This window comes from Balearica regulorum, chromosome Z (assembly GCF_011004875.1).
Source record: "Balearica regulorum gibbericeps isolate bBalReg1 chromosome Z, bBalReg1.pri, whole genome shotgun sequence".
Classification (NCBI taxonomy): Eukaryota; Metazoa; Chordata; class Aves; order Gruiformes; family Gruidae; genus Balearica; species Balearica regulorum.
The window spans coordinates 62,748,295-62,764,292 of NC_046220.1; the positions used below are offsets into that span (position 1 = coordinate 62,748,295).

Here is a 15,998-nt window from a genome sequence, read left to right on the forward strand (position 1 = left end):
ATCACTCTCTACAACTACCTGACAGGAGGTTGTACCCAGGTGGGTGTTGGTCTCTTCTCCCAAGTAACAAGCAATAGGACAAGGGGAAGTGGCCTCAAGTGTTAACAGGTGAGGTTTAGATTGGATATTAGGAAAAAAGTCTTCACCAACAGGGTTGTCAAGCACTGGAACAGGCTGCCCAGGGAAGTGGTTACCCATGCTGACACTCTAGGTAGGTACAGTGCTCGTGTAAAGGGAACACTTCATGAAGAAATCAAAGACAGACATGGAATCATAACAGTGTTTCACAAAGAACATTCACCTTAGCACTTTGCAATGACAGAATTGCCCAAATTTTCCTTAAAAAACCCTCAAGTTTAAGGGAAAACCTTTCCTTTAAATAATGTATGACAAAGTAGGTCTTATTTTTCCAAGATAATTAGTGAATACAAAGACTTTCCCCTTTTCTCTCTCTGGTAAAAGATTTGTTGTTCTTCATTTTTCATGGTAGTCAGACACATTTTGAAAGAGCATACTGATAGAATACATCAGTCTATCAAAATAAAAATGGGTTGTGAAATTAGTCAATTTTACCAGAATTTTATCTTGAAACAGTCCCAAAAAAAAAAATCATGAAGAATGCCATTCAACATTTTCTAAGTGAAACATTAGACTGTGCTAACACACAAATAATATCTAAAAAGACAAAGCTCTAGTGAGAGAGAAAAGTAAAAAAAAAGGAAGAAAAAAAATCAAACCACAACACTGCATAATTTCTAAACACTCCAAAGATTCATAAACTTTTCCTTTTTATTCCAATGTAATAAAAAGTCACAAGACAAAGTGCTTCATTAAATTTCCACTCAGTCATCATTCATCTTTTTAGGACAACTGCATAAAGATAGCTGTGACAGTTCAGAGAAAATAACACAAAGAAAAAAAAGCAATTGAGAAATCTAGCAACAAAAATCTTGGTTTAGAATGTGGTATGTTTAGTCTGATTTTTCCCCCTATTGCCTCCTAGGGGCCAAGACACTATAATCAAAGGACACCATTCAACTTCTGATAGCTTGAAAGTTGTAGGAAGTAGTAAAGGAAGCAGTTAATATTATGGGATGGATACAGAACCCAGTCATTCCATGTTTGCAAAAGTTTAAATACTATCACTGCAACACTAATTCACCATTATTATCTGGTTATGATTTTATTAATGACACAATTCAGAAAGTCAGCATATCACACAAGCAATAACATTTCTTCCTACACAGAGCTTCCTGGCATTGGCTACCTGTTGAACAGATCTCTCAACACAACCAAGATCACCTCTCAGGCAGATGTTTGATGAAAATGATTGGTGCTTAGATAAGGTCTGTCCAGGTATTACAGTCATTTCATACTTAGCATGGTAAATTCTTGAACTGTATTAGAAGATAATACCAAGATGTCAAAGTTTTATGTTACAGCTGATAAGAAAGAAAACAGCCTGTTCTAAAGTTGTAAGTTGATGGTTAACAAGAGACAACCAGGTAATTCAAGGTCACCAGCAGCCTTGCAGTCTTGAACAAATACATTTCTCTGTGCCTCAACTTACCAAAGAGATAACGAAATGCTACCCCTATTTCAATGATAACAAGACACTGGGGAGGAAGAAAATAGAAAGGTCTAGGGAGACTCAAAAGGTAAATTAGTTTCAAGTTTTCAGTGTACAACCGCAGCTTGGTTAATCAGCTTTTCACCACTATGAAGAAGGGAAAAGCAGTATTGTCTTCACAGGCACTGGGAGTCTTTTCCCCCATAGAGCTTAATTTAAGGCACTAAAACAATTTGCTTCAGCACAGGCAGAGAGAGGTACCTAGGATGTGCAGGGAGGGAAGGAGATTGCACGCATTCAGTTGCCAAAAAAATTTCACAAAACAAGAAGGAAGAATGAAAAACATCACAACAGAATTGATTTAAATTAAAAAAAAGATAGCAAAACATATTCTGCTTACATGAAATGACAATGAAAACTCACCAACACTTAAAGGATATACAGTATGGAAAAATCAAAGGTGACATGCAAGAATGTAACTAATTGATGACAAAACTAAGAAGATTATTCAGGCAGAGCCATACAACTTCAGCAGAGGTTCAGGAGCTTGGAACTTACCATTCTCACAATAGGGTATAAGACAAACATGTATGTAAGCCTTACACTGCCATGAGAAGTAACAATGTAGTAGTATCTTCTCTCATCATAGTCTCAATGACTTCAAAGTACTCTGAATTCAAATCACTTATTGTTGTAAAACAGACCAAGATCTTCAGACAGCACGCAACTGAGCATGCCAAGTGTGGACGCAGGACCAAGTTACAAATTCTAACACACAGTTCTTCCCTCTCAGCTTTAGATTCAAGCAAGGGTAAAATGTTTCGGAGTTTACTGGAGGGGAGGGGTTGGTTGGTTTGTTTTTTTTAAAACTAGCAAGATGTTCGTTTCTGGCTGACCTCCACTGCCTTAAACTTAGATCTTCAGTGTAATACTTAACTAGGCTTTGTGCCAATCTCTACAAGCTGACCAGGAAAACTCTTTCTGTTAGCTATATCACAGCACGCCCAAAGCATAATAAGAGAGATTTCTATCTAGTTACAGAATTTTTAATAAAGAAAGAGTAACATGTTGTCAGTTACTTGACAAAGAACATCGCATTATGGTATGTCTGGCAATCCTTAGAGCCAAAGCCAGAAATCAAGTCAATAGAAAACTATATACATGCGTAGCTTCAAATTTAAACAGTAAAAAAACAAACCCTTGAAAGTTGTATCCCAAAGAGAAGGGAAATCAAAGGTCAGGAGTACATCTTACACCAGTTAATCTGTCCAGCAACAGAACTACTGGCAAAGGAAAAATTAATCTGAGGTAATTTTCTATATACCACTCCTGCAACACATGCATATATGTTAAATTTTGCCTAACAAACGTGTAACTAACAGGTTTGCTCAAACTGCTTGGCAGTTTGATGCATTAGCATGTGGGATATGCCCCCATCAGGACTACTAGTTATGGCACTGCCCTCTTCTCCCTAACTGCATCCTGTTGAACACAGATAATCATTACAATATTTGAACAATGAACACTGAGGCATTTTGAAGGAGAAAAAGACAAGACTTAATATCTGACAGGATTCTCATTGATTACCACATTTCCTCAGTGATGCTAGAGAGAATACACATGAAAAAATAGGTGGTTTAAATATAACCTTTTTTCTAGAATAGCTTCTTTGTGGAAACACATCAATTTAAAATAAAAGTGCCTGAATCTTCTTCCTGCATCTCCTTAGAGCCTGAAGGCAAGATGACACACTTCACATACCTATAAGCCTAACCAGCTTTACTGGCTTTGGCATCAGAAGAGCTTAGTATTGATTTGTCAGATAGACTCCGTATCAGGTAGAAATGATATTGAAATAATTGAAGGTGTCTTGAGAGGGAAGCGGGCAATCAAAAAGCGTACACTACTGTGTTTTGCAGCAGTGCTAAAGAACTAACTGGAATGTTACATTCTTACCGTTAAAGCAAGGAGCACAAGATGCTACAGAAACTATTAAAAATACATCAGTCCTAAATACACATGAATAAATATATGGGAACTGAAGGGGAGAAAAATCAAATGCATGCACCAAAAAGGTGGTTGTTTTGTCATAATTCTATTTATTTTAAAACCTCAAAAGCCAGCCCTCAACTGCAATCTCAGTAAGACTAGGGTTTTGCTGTAGGCTTAAAGAGAATGTAAGACAGACAAAAGACAAACAGCAGAGCAAAGTTGGCATTACTGGCAGAGCAAACAGCAAGCAAGATAAACCAAAATCCAAAGACTCATGAAAGAAATCTATACTGAAAGATGAAGATCTATGCAGGGTCCTAAGAGCACAGAAAAGAAACTCAACAAAGTACTAGTTGAGAAAGGAAACCAAACCAAGTTAAAAAAAAAAACCCAGTCAATCAAGATGTTACACCAGTTTAGCAAGCACATTCTCCAACTAAGGTAGAAGCTGCTATCTTCAGAAGATTAGGGAGAAACACAAAGAAGTCTTTGCAGCCATCTCATACAAATCGCTTTGTTAGAGTTAAATCTCTCATCATGACTCGCAAAGCAAAGCATGCAAACACAGTAACATCCGCTACCTAGTCATAAACATGATATGCTTTACATTAGATCTTCTCCTCTGTTGACAACCAATCCAAGAAAATTGTCCTAAGAACAATTTGGAACTGTAGCTTACAGACAAGTGCAAATATTCAGGGCAAAAGTGACAAAATAGACGATGCTATTCAGCTTCATGCTTGTATGTTAAAATCTGCTATTTATCAAACAGTCACAGATAGTCTCGAATAACACAAGATACTAGGTCACTATGCAGCTTACACCAAATAAACTGAAATAGTCTTCCATGTTTAAACACACACTACTGTGTCTTGAAGAACCAAAAAAGGAAACAGCACATGAACTAATAAAGAATCAGAGTACCATAAAATACAGCTTTTACCCTGGTCATAAACATTTGTTCTTCCTAATTTTTCATTTATATTACTCCTTGCTTTCTTGCACTTCTCTACATTTACTAAAATCTTGAAAAATTGGAAGCAATTTTAAACTAGGAAACCATGTTCACAAGGGGCACTGGAGTCCTAAATTCAATTTTTCCACTCATAACCTAAATTTTCCAGCTGTGCCTGTGAGTGTTGTATTCAGAAAACATAAGAGGATAGGGATTATTTTCAGGTTCTTCCGCACACAAATTCTGACTGCTAAATTCCCTAATGTACCTGCAGAACTTGTGTACAGCTAGGCTTTTTAGAGCAACTGAAATCGTGTCCTTCTTGTGGCATAATTTAAAGCAAAGAGATAAAATACATTAAAAACCTTTCACATCCAAAGAACTCAAAACAGAAGTTAATGCAAGCACGTTACACGTTTTTTAGCACGCGTCTCTTGCTTTTCACATAGGAAGAGAAAGTGACATTGTGGGACAGGAAAGGAATCTGTATTAGTTGAAAAACATCTTCAGATATGTTCCTCCATCATCATTTATCTGTACAGAACACAAGGAATATTCAAAAACACAAAACATATGCATGCAGAAGTTCTAGCTTTCTAGGGCTAAAATACTATCAGAAGAATTGTAATATGACATTTATCTCCACACAACATACACATTTTAATGCACTGTACAAGCTAGGTATTCTAAAAAACTAGCCAGTTCCAGAGGGCTGACAATTAAATTCAGGAAAACAAACCATTTGGTAACAGAAACTATTGCTTACCAATAATACCTCAAGCCTCATCTTTTAACTAAGGGCCACCTATTAGTTCTTGTTAAGATTGTGGTTTTGATTACTTAAACATTTTCTTGAAATTTGATCAATTCTTTTACAGCACTTACACAAGAATGACATTTTTGGTAAACTGAATCTCATATTTCTGACAGTAAAGTTTAAAAAAAACAGCCTCTTAATACTTGTCAATGCAATTGTTCCCTTGATTTTACACAGTGTCTTGGTTAGGGAGGATACCCAGGTGTCACAGAAGCATTCTTGAATATCCCTATGAAACTAAGCCAACTAAAAACTAAGGAATTTCAAAAAGGACAAAATATTCCAAACATAACGTGCTCTGTCAAAACTCAGTTTAGCACCTAAAGTCTCTGAAGAGCTTGCTTCTTCTCAAGGGCACAGACGCCGACTGCAATTATCCTTTCTACCACTAATCCCAGTTGCTGCATGCTACTGTGGAGTGCTAAACTTGAGAACTAAAATCAAGGGGGACCTGAATTAAGAGGTGGGGGGAATCCAAGAGGAACACAAGAGCAGAAGTCGAGACCAAGTAACTGAATAAGATTAATGAGGACATGGCTTGTTGACAGGAAAAATTGTTCTGGTTTGCATCAGATGAAGCAAGGATCATATAGAGAATAGAGTTAGGTTTGTGGAAGAAGTTAGTGCTATATGTAAAGGGGAAAAAGTTAAAGCCAAGAAAACAAAATTAAAACAAATTATGAAATTGCAGGTTTGAGTGTTTTTGCATTGTGATCATAACAATCATTTGTGGATTTCTATGTACTTTTAACATTCAGATGGATAACTGGCACTGCTATAAGCAAAAAAATGTTTATTGCTTCCATCTAATAGGAAAATGAATTAATAGCATCTCAAAGCCTGTGGGCAATTGTAATAAAACCCCTAACTGAAGAAATTGAAAACTTAAGACTTTTAAAGCAAATGTAGTGTATCAGTAGGTGACAACAAATCTCAAATCATTATGTTAAGAATGATATGTGAAGAAGCATCACAGACAAGACTACAAAGAACTCAAATGAAGCATCTTACAAAAAATTTCAAAAAGGAAACATGGAAAACTGGCAGTTTCATAAGCTGTGACAAAGTGAGTAAAAAACAGTGCTAACAAAACCATTTGTCAAATCAAGAACTAGCCATGGAATTAAAAAAAAAAAAAACACCACCAAAAACCCTGTTTCAATCAGAAGTTACTTCCTCCATGCAAGTATTACTCCCATCATTACTAACCGAGCAGGCAAAACAAACAAAAAAAAAAACCAAATCAAAACCCACAAATAGATTTTGGGGAGAAGCCAAGCGACTCAGAAACAGAAGCTAACAAGTGCTGCAGAGAAGGACTCCAAAGCTGGTTTTCTTTATGACTCTTAGAGCACTACCAGGTCAAATCATCACAGATCCCACCACCGAGTTCACTGAAGGATTTGACATAAAGGAAGCTTATGTTTATGCTTTGCTTTCTGAATCTGATACAAAATGGTCAACTTTGTGGCATATTGTAGACATTACCAAGAAACCTTAGTGCAATTATCAGTAGGCATTAGTGAGAAGTGCGATATGGGCTACAGACACCAACTTGGCCTCATGCCAATTTTTTTTATTTTAGACCCTGAAATAAAGTGGCCATAACACCAAGAGAAGCAACAACAGAAGAAAAGGTTAACCCTTTCAGAATAGCTTTCACAGCTCAAATAATAGCAGAATATATGCCTAGCAGGAAGCCTTTTGGAGGACCTGACAAACATGTAGCAACGCATGAATGTCTGGAGGTGAATTAACTGATCAAGAGATCGTACATTCTATTAGGTCTGCAGAACTGACAGCTAACGAGGAGAGGAAAAGTGTTCTTCACAGCAGTGTCTCCTCTCTCAGAGGGCTAGTCCTTTGCTTTCTAAAGGCAGCTATCTGCTTATCGTTATTTAAGCAAAGAAAACATCTATTCTAACCTGCACATCCTTCCCCCTACAAGAAAAACAGGTTTAAAATGCCCTGTCTCCTCTAACAGTGCCTAGAATGATTTAAAAATAAAGATGGCTCTACCAGGAAAAAAATCAGTAATTTACCAAGAATATGCAGAACTCAATTTTTCTTTATTTTTTACATTTTACATCTATGCTGCTCATGCAAACACCTCAAAATGAAAGAGCAAGTGTCACAATTTAAGTAGTTCTGCGCATTACTTCACAGGCACAACCCCTGAAAAATAATATATTAGACAGGACTAGACACAACTACTAAGCAGAGGATGAATGCAGCGTGCAGTCACACAGCTATTCCCACACAACACTGGAAGACATATATCCTGTCTTCTTCTCAACTGATTAATCTGAATCTACTGAAAACTGCAAATTGTAAAGATTTTTTTTTTTTTTTAAAAATCCTTCTCTGGTTCCACACCCTCTGCAGACTTTTTCTTCCACACACTCACCAAGAGGCAGACACACATATCAGACTTGATTCACAACTACACAACTCCTCTTTCATACTGAAAATCCATTCCCACCAGTACAGAAACACCAGCAGAGAAAATGGACCAGGTCCCTCTTGCCTGGTGAGAGGGAGGACACTGTTGTACACAGCATTCACATCCGTGAAAATTAAGAACCTTTCCAGAACCTCACCTGTAAGACGAACTTTTCCACCCTTTCTCTCCAGTTTGCAACAGAGGTCAAAGTCTAATTTTCTCCAGCTTTTATCACCATTTTTTCCTCAGCAGACCACCCCAAGAACACATTCACAAGCATGAACTGTATCCACAGCAGAGCCAGTCACAGTCTCCCTATTTCCTTTCCTCTCATATAGAGTGTGGCTTCCCAGCTGACCCTTCATGTGTCAATTTTCAGTATTTCAGAGAGAATTAATTTCATGAAGCCTCCTACCCGAAAGAAATTTCACCTGTTTAGGAGCCACAAATAAGGCCATTTTTCCTCAGAAATTATTTCCTTTCTGTCTGATTTCTCAGAACACATTTTTAGGTAAGCCAATAAGCAAAGACTTGGAAAAATCTGTAAGGTTTTACTTCTTGCAAAGGTCTGGACATTTTACATACCAATTTTCAAAACATCTGCCTACAAAAGCCAATGATTTTCCTGTACCGGAGGTGGAGGAAAGGAGTAGTCAAGGCTATATAATTACCGTGCCCCTTCCCATCTTTTCTAGAAATACATGGAATTACTATAAACTGACTCCTCAGTTCCACCAAAATAGCAACACTCCATTTACATCACATTTTCATTTACACTGCTTGTTTCCATTTCTACAGCAATGAGTCTGAATTTTGCAATTAAATTCTTTTTAGCTTATCCCTATCCAAATCAATGAGTGAAGTACAGTATTAGATTTTCAGTTGCAATTTTCCATGTTGGCTATAATCATATCTCTGCAACCTTAATGCAATGCAGTCTGCCTGAATTTAAAGAAGCCTTAGATCCCTGTGAAAACTCTCCAGAATTTAGAAAAAAAATAGAGAGACAAGACAACAAATAGACACAGCATTTTCTTTGACATTTGGGAGGTTTCGTGTATAGCTGATTTCTCTGCTGTTGGTCAATTCCTCTGCAAGTCTAATTTAAAAAGCTCATGTAATTACCTCAAGATTTACAACACACTGCTTACTAGCCACTTAGAGGCAGAACTGAAATTAGCAAAAGGAAAAGGGAAAGCCCAAAGCATCCAGCACATCTGTTCGACAAAGAGAAAGCTTCATCAGCTCTGGAAGCTTGACTGAAGCTGGCTGTATCTGGCAGTAAGATTTCTCCCACATTCCCAGACCCTTCTTACAGATTGAAGGAAATGTGTTACCTATGCCCACCATCACGTGGTCTTAAGGCAGTATACAACACACTGCTCAGACAAACACCTAATAGACAAATTCTAGTCTAGCAGAAATGCAGAATTTCTAGCAAGAAAAATGAAACATAGGTTGTTAGCAGAATGCAATCAAGAACCGTGATGAATATCTAAGTAGTAGTTACCTGTGGTTTTTTTTTTTTTTAAACTTATTTTCAAGAGATATCTTTTTCAATCCACACTGAATTATACTTAGGATTTTTAGAAGTTGAAAGAAATGGTCAATTTTCTCCTGATACTTCTTACAAAATGCATTCTTTGTAATTAGTTTCAGAATCTGCTCACCAAAAAAGAACACACACTACAGATTCAGAAACTTTTATTATACCAATATAAGTAACAACATAAAGGAAGAGGTTGTAGTAAGATGAAATAGGTGTGTGTATTCAGGGTGCAACAAATTAAAGGCTCAGTTTCTCTCTTAGAAGTCCTGAGCACCAGAAAAACCTTCCAGATATCAACCCAAAACAAGATTTATCCAAGTCTACATATTTACTTAAGGCTTATATTTTGAGATTCAATTCAAGCTGCTTCCTGGCTTTTTTTTTTTTTTAAAAACACAGCATGATGGTACATGGCATTAAACACAACTTCAGTAGGTTCCCGTCTAAAAGGAAATGGTTTGTGCGTCCTGTAAATCAAGCTTTGAAGCAACTTGTGTACAAACACAAAAAACCATCAGTTCCACCAATTCGGCTTTTAATTTTAAAATGTGCTGTTTCCTGTTATATGACTAGTTCAATTTAAATGCACCTTCATCTAAGAAGACTCTCATGTATTTCACAACAGTCTGAACCCAGAACCTGGGGATTTTTTGTTGGTTGCTTTTTTTTAAAATCCCTTTTGGACTATTCTCAATACCCTTGAAAGGAAAGTACTGATAACATATGAAAAAAAGAAGGGACAAAATATTCTTGGATTATTCCCACAGAACAACATAACAGCAGGAGAATTATTTCAGGGTTTTTTAACAGTACCAATTTATACTACTACTATAAAATAACCAACTCATTACTTTGGGATGTACTATAAAAAGCAAATGTCAGCCAAGCAAAGAACTCAGAGACTTCATCTAATCAGTATTTACTAACAAGAATTAAACAAGCACTACACTCCTTGTCACATGTCATATGAACTGCTTTCCAGCTCACAAATTCATCATACTAGTCTCTAGGCAAGTTGCATGGACAACAGGGGAGTGAGAGGACAATATGAAGACAGATTCAGTTAAGGGTCTAATGAATACAACCTGAGTATATAGGATTTCTTCCCCTCCATCTTTAGATGGCAGCATGTCAACTTGAACACTTTTGACCATTGGCTATTTTTCTCCACCCTAGGATCAGATTCTAATGACAGTCATGAGGTACACATCTTTGAAAACAATTTATGACTGCATGCACTGCAAGTGTGAATTGGTCTTTCTGGTACAGGGATTATTCACTATCTAGCTTTTAATAGTCCGAAGTGACCATGTAAGCATACGCAGGAATAAGCAATTATTCTGAGAAATATTCTTGGAATTCATTCAAAATTGTTCTGTAAGTTTTAACAAAAAAACCTCAAAAAATAATATTTGCAGAACTCAACAATAGGCTTTCACATTAAGGTTTAAGCTATCCCTTAATCAGAACAGACTGCTGTTCAATTCTTGTCAAAAGGCAGAAATCCGGTTTACACTACTCAATGGATTACAGCAGGTTTAGCAGGAGGAAATCCTGTTTCGCTGTGAAGATCTACCTCTTGAAACTTTTAAATCCTCTCCTTTAAAAGCTGTTATCAGCAGTTCAACCTGCAGGAGAGATTCTCCTTCCTACTTTACAATCAATTAATAGAAAAGATATAGGATTTAAGGACTAAACATCTCAGAATCTGTTTATGAAAGTGATTCACTTTCCATGGGCAAATGCTACCACGCAGAAAGTTAAAGAAAAGCTTACAGATTCCTAAAAGACTAGGAGGCCCCAGAGAGTTTTAGGACTATGGGACACATTCCCCTTGTCTTCATCCCTCCAGCAGAAATTTTCACACTTGATCAGCACCAAGTTGAGAGCACTGATGAGAAAGGGCACCTTTATGAAAAGTTCAGAACTGTGCAAGTTCACTGCATTTTAAACATTATAAGTGATTTTACATTACCTAAGAATAACGATCCCAAATGTAAGGAGGCTTTCCTCTTCACCCTCCTCTCATTGAAACATTGCGGATGTGAAGGAAAACAAAAGAAAGGAAGTACATTCATCGCTGAGAGCGACTTGAGCAAAGGGGCTTTCTAAACAATGGGCCAGAATGATGTAGTTTGAGGTAGTGCTCCATTTTGATGAAATAGTAAAAAAGTAAATACACCCTATACTCTATTGTTGTCATATGCTCTTTATTAACACACTTTGTGCCAAAAAAATTATTTGAGCATTTAATACATTATCCAAAAAGAGTATAAAGCTCGAGTCTTGAGTTCAAACAACGTATGGTACTACCATTTTGCCACAACCCCCTCTCCGCTTGAGATACATTTTCTTGACTTTACGAACGCCAGCGGAAAAGTCAGCCAAAGCTGACTGAAGACGGCAACGCTCCCGTCTCGCCGTTCTATAAAGTATGCCGCAAACGCCTAGAAAGCTGTAAGCAGGCGAAACTTTCTCTCACAGGTAATGGCCGTCTACTCCCCGCCTTTAGATCCCTGCTAACGGGGAGGAGAAGCCGGCACCGCCACCGCTGCTCCCACCTCGCCGGCTCCCCGGGAAGCGCCCGGGTGCGGGCTGCGCTGCCGCCGCGGCGGCGAACTCCTCAGCGCTCGCCGGCCGCCCCCGCATCCCGCCCGCTGAGGCCAAGGGTCGCTCCGTTTCGAAGCCCAAGCGCCGCCGCGCCCCTCCCGCCCCCAGGGGTTCCCCCGCCGCCGGGCCCGCCGGCACGCCTCTGCGCCTCACGGCAGGTGAGGGCAACTTCGAAACTGAGGGGAGGCGGGGTCCGCCCCCGCGGGCACGGCCCGCCCGCCCCTACCTGCAGCCCCCGTCTCCGCAGGATGCCCGGCTCGTCCATGGCGCCGCTCCGCCGCCCTCACGCCGCGCGGCGCCTGGCCATGCCGGACTGCCCGGACCCCGCGCGCCGCTCCGCATCCCCGCAGCTGCTGAACGCTGACATCACGGCTGCGCCGATTGGCGCCGCCGGGGCACGTGACCGGGCGAGTTGTACACCCCGGCAACTTCGGCGCGCGCCGACGGGGCAGCCCCGCGCGAGGGGCCCGGCGGGGCGGGGGTGGGAAGAGACGGAACCGGTCCGGCGCGACACCGCCCCCGGCCCCCGCCCGGCACCGTGCACCCTGTGAGGCCGAGGTGCCCCAGCCCCACACCTGGCCGAGGGTGCCGGGGCCGCCGGTCGCCCCATGGCACAGCCAGGTCCGGCCCGGCCCTGAGGAGAAGAGGCCGGAGCCCGCCGCCGCCGGGCCCGGCCCGCTCACCGGCACCAGGCTGCCAGCCCGCCCCGGAGCACCGCGCCGCGGGCCGGTGTCACTCGCGGCGCTGTTAGTACCGGATTGAACTAAGCTGAGGTAAAAATTGCTTCAAAGCGGTCATTAGGTGGAGCGTTAACCCCTGGCATTAGGATAAGCAGTCAGAAGATAGCATCGCCATGGTGTGATTTCAGTCTGTTTCAGCTTGTTTACCTTGCTGCGTCTCATTTTCTTTCAATTCAAGGCAGGCAAGAGATGAATAATAAGTTTTCATTTACTTGCAAAACGCGACAGTAACAACATCCTCTAATTGCACTTTATAAGAAATTGCCCCTACAGGATTTCCCATTTGAAGCAGCTAAGGAACCGGAGAGAGGAGGACGGACTGCCTCCGGAGTGCAGGCAACCGCAGCCACCGGGTCGCTCTGTGACCTTGGGCATGTCGACCAAGTGCCTCGCATCAGCTCAGCCAACCCGACTGAAGCGAGGAAAACTCCTCTCCGTCAAAAACGAGGTCCTGAATCCGAAAAGGTTACATCTGAAAACGCAGATTCTGAGGCAAAAGGTATTGGGCTTTTCTTATCAGCTAAGCCGCTGGTTAAAAAAATAATTTTTTTTTTTCAAAAGCTGTCATCACACTATTAGCCACGGTATCAACTGATTAGGCTATGTCATTAAAAATATCTTTTGAGATTTAAGAACCCAGTAACTGAGTAAAATTGATTGCATTTTATGCCTGAAAGCAATCACTGCATACATCTGTAGATTTACAAGGGGAAGTCTTGTCAAACAATAAATATCAAGAAAAACAGCCTCATAAATATGCCTATATATTTTCCAGCTAGAAATCCTCATCTGATCTTACTTAAAATTAGCAGGTCTTCAGACTATATAATTTGAAGGCAAAGCATGCTTCCCTCTTTACAAAACCAAAAACGTAAAAACTAAAACAGGCTGCCAGAAACTGTAAATAGAAGTTGAACACAAAAAGGACTAGCGTTCCTACTACAAACATTTAGAGAAACAGCACCAATTCCATTTCAGCTTTTCTTACTACTACAACAACGGAGCAGTTCCTTTACCTAGAGCTAACATCCTGATTAGATGGCTTTAAGGAATTTTTCTGTTTCAAGAGTCTCATTCTATGGAAGACACCCCAACATGTAACAGCAGAATCCATCTGTGGGAATATCCATGTTTTGCTTATAAAATACAGGTACACCTGCAGGCAGCCAATTCTGATATATATGTATTCTTTTTCCACTGAAGACAATGCACCTTAAACTGCTTCTAGAGAGAACAGCGAGCAGGAAGGAAAACAATGGTATGTTTCTTAAAGGATATAAAGATAAAAATCAAGGTTAGTATTCACCCATTAAGAGTCTAAGATGAGGATTATCACAATCACACGTTCAAATCTAGTATGAAAAAAATATTGATTTCCTGTCAGATTGCATCATTTTGAGAAGTGGTCCATGTACATTCCACAGGAGTAAAACCTGCTAGGGGCAAAAGCATTTAGAACAAAAAAAATGAAGGATTGCCAAAAGGATAACGCTGAGCAGTAACACTTTATCTGAAGAATAGAAAGAAAAGGCTGCTGAATTCCCCCCCACACACACACACCACCTTTTCTTCATATGACTGAAATGCATTAACATTGTTTTACACTTTTTACAATAAAATAAAAAATCAGCACTCTCACTAAGCTACATTTGTCTGAGACCTCAACTATATTATTTTTCAAAAAAAACAAAACTTTTTTTTAAAAAATCAGAGTTACACAGTGAAATTAACTGGAGATGTTTCCCCTTCCCTGTTGCTCTGCACCTCCAGCTCCAAATACATCCATAACATCAGGTCAATCAATGGCTTAAACTCGGTCATTACCAATTTCAGTTAAAGGATCGGAGCTGTATTTCAGTTCAGAAAGGAAGGAGAAGCTCTTACTGACCAAAACTCCAGTTCCACAAGAGGGAGACAAGAAAAATCAAAAACACACTGACAGATTTATAGATTCATAGGCCAGAAGGGAGTGTTGCAACCGTCAAGCTTGACCTCCTCTGTAACAAAGGCTACTCAACTCTCCTGAATTAATTTATTTTTGAAGTATAAGTAAAACAGCATACTGAATTTGGTGAAAACTTTCTCACTTTACAGAATCAAACTGCAAAGTTACTAGATCCCTCACCTCTGTGAAACAAAGGGAAAATGGAGTTACATTAAGGACATACAGGTATCTCCTTTGGGTTCCTCTCAATACTCCTCTCCTCCCATTTCCACTTCAAAATGTCATCTTTTCTTCCTTCTTGGTTAACACTTTAAAACTTTCTCCCAACCATTCACATCCATGTGCCCTCACATCCTATCTTTTCTGTATTTCTCCGTTTCCAAGAAGACACAAGCAAATGAATCACAATTTAAATGCTGCTGTTATGCTTCCAGTGAGGATGGCAAAAATGAATTTGAGGCAATAGCCAAAGAATGTCAAATTTCAAGGGTGAGGTGCAAAACCTTACCATTTGTCTCCATGATACACCACAGGTTTCAGCTGCAAAGCTGTTTGCATTTATATACCCAATCTAAATACATATAATTACACAAGTTTTATTTCATCACTGAAATACAAAACCTCCCAACACACCATTTATCATTTTCTGTAAAAGTAAGGAATACTGAAGTGTTGGGTTTGTTCCAACAATCATTTTAGCACATCTAACTATACATAACTGACAAATGTGTATGTATGAATTAAAAGTGCTCTATCCCATCTAACTGAGAGGTCTATAAGGCACGAAAAATTCTATTAATTCATTACTTGAACAGCAGCACAAAAAAGTCATACCACCAAGTAATGTATTACTGACAGGCACAGATGCAAAAGGTGCACATCCTAACAAACCACCTCAGGTATCACAGAAGTTGTAACTGTGTACATGGACAATTTACAGCGGGCAAAGCGAAGATGTCACTTGCATGAAGAACTTTTCCCAACTACAGACAAACAAGGAACAAGCATTACTTTGTTCTGCAAGAAGCTAAAGATCATTGGTACAGCTACCTAAATGATACTGGAAGTCAGGAGAATGAAACAAAGGGAAGGCTGCCTTCCAGTGGCAGATTAATCCCATGTAGAAAAATACAACCTTTCAATGAAAAGTGCATTCGCTACCAATTCTAAAAGTGTCATTTTCCTAAACTTATGCTGCAATTTATAAAGGCATATTAGAAGGAACTATAAGACAAAGGTTTGCAACTAATGAGGCAAGCATCAACTGAATTTTCTCCCAATCTTTTAGATATTGCCAACAGTGCATCTATGTGTTTAGCGTAAAGCCTGCTGTTTTTGTCTGGAGGCTTTCATTACGTTTCAGCTTACTGAGTAATA

The 15,998-nt window shown here is 39.5% G+C and overlaps 1 protein-coding gene across 4 annotated transcripts in view; it reads right to left on the reverse strand.

Moving 5' to 3' along the window:
* The window catches only part of MAST4 (microtubule associated serine/threonine kinase family member 4), a 285,948-nt gene that overhangs the window by 183,371 nt on the left and 86,579 nt on the right, over positions 1-15,998 (reverse strand). Inside the window, exon 1 of one of the 4 annotated variants that reach the window (XM_075739820.1) lies at positions 12,163-12,293. The exons of 2 other annotated variants lie outside the window; for them this stretch is intronic. In XM_075739820.1, the coding sequence (XP_075595935.1) occupies positions 12,163-12,201 (39 nt within the window). In that variant the 5' untranslated portion in view covers positions 12,202-12,293. Of the gene's footprint in view, positions 1-12,162; positions 12,294-15,998 lie in introns of those variants that run through there. One more of the 4 variants, XM_075739822.1, reaches the window with a different exon arrangement.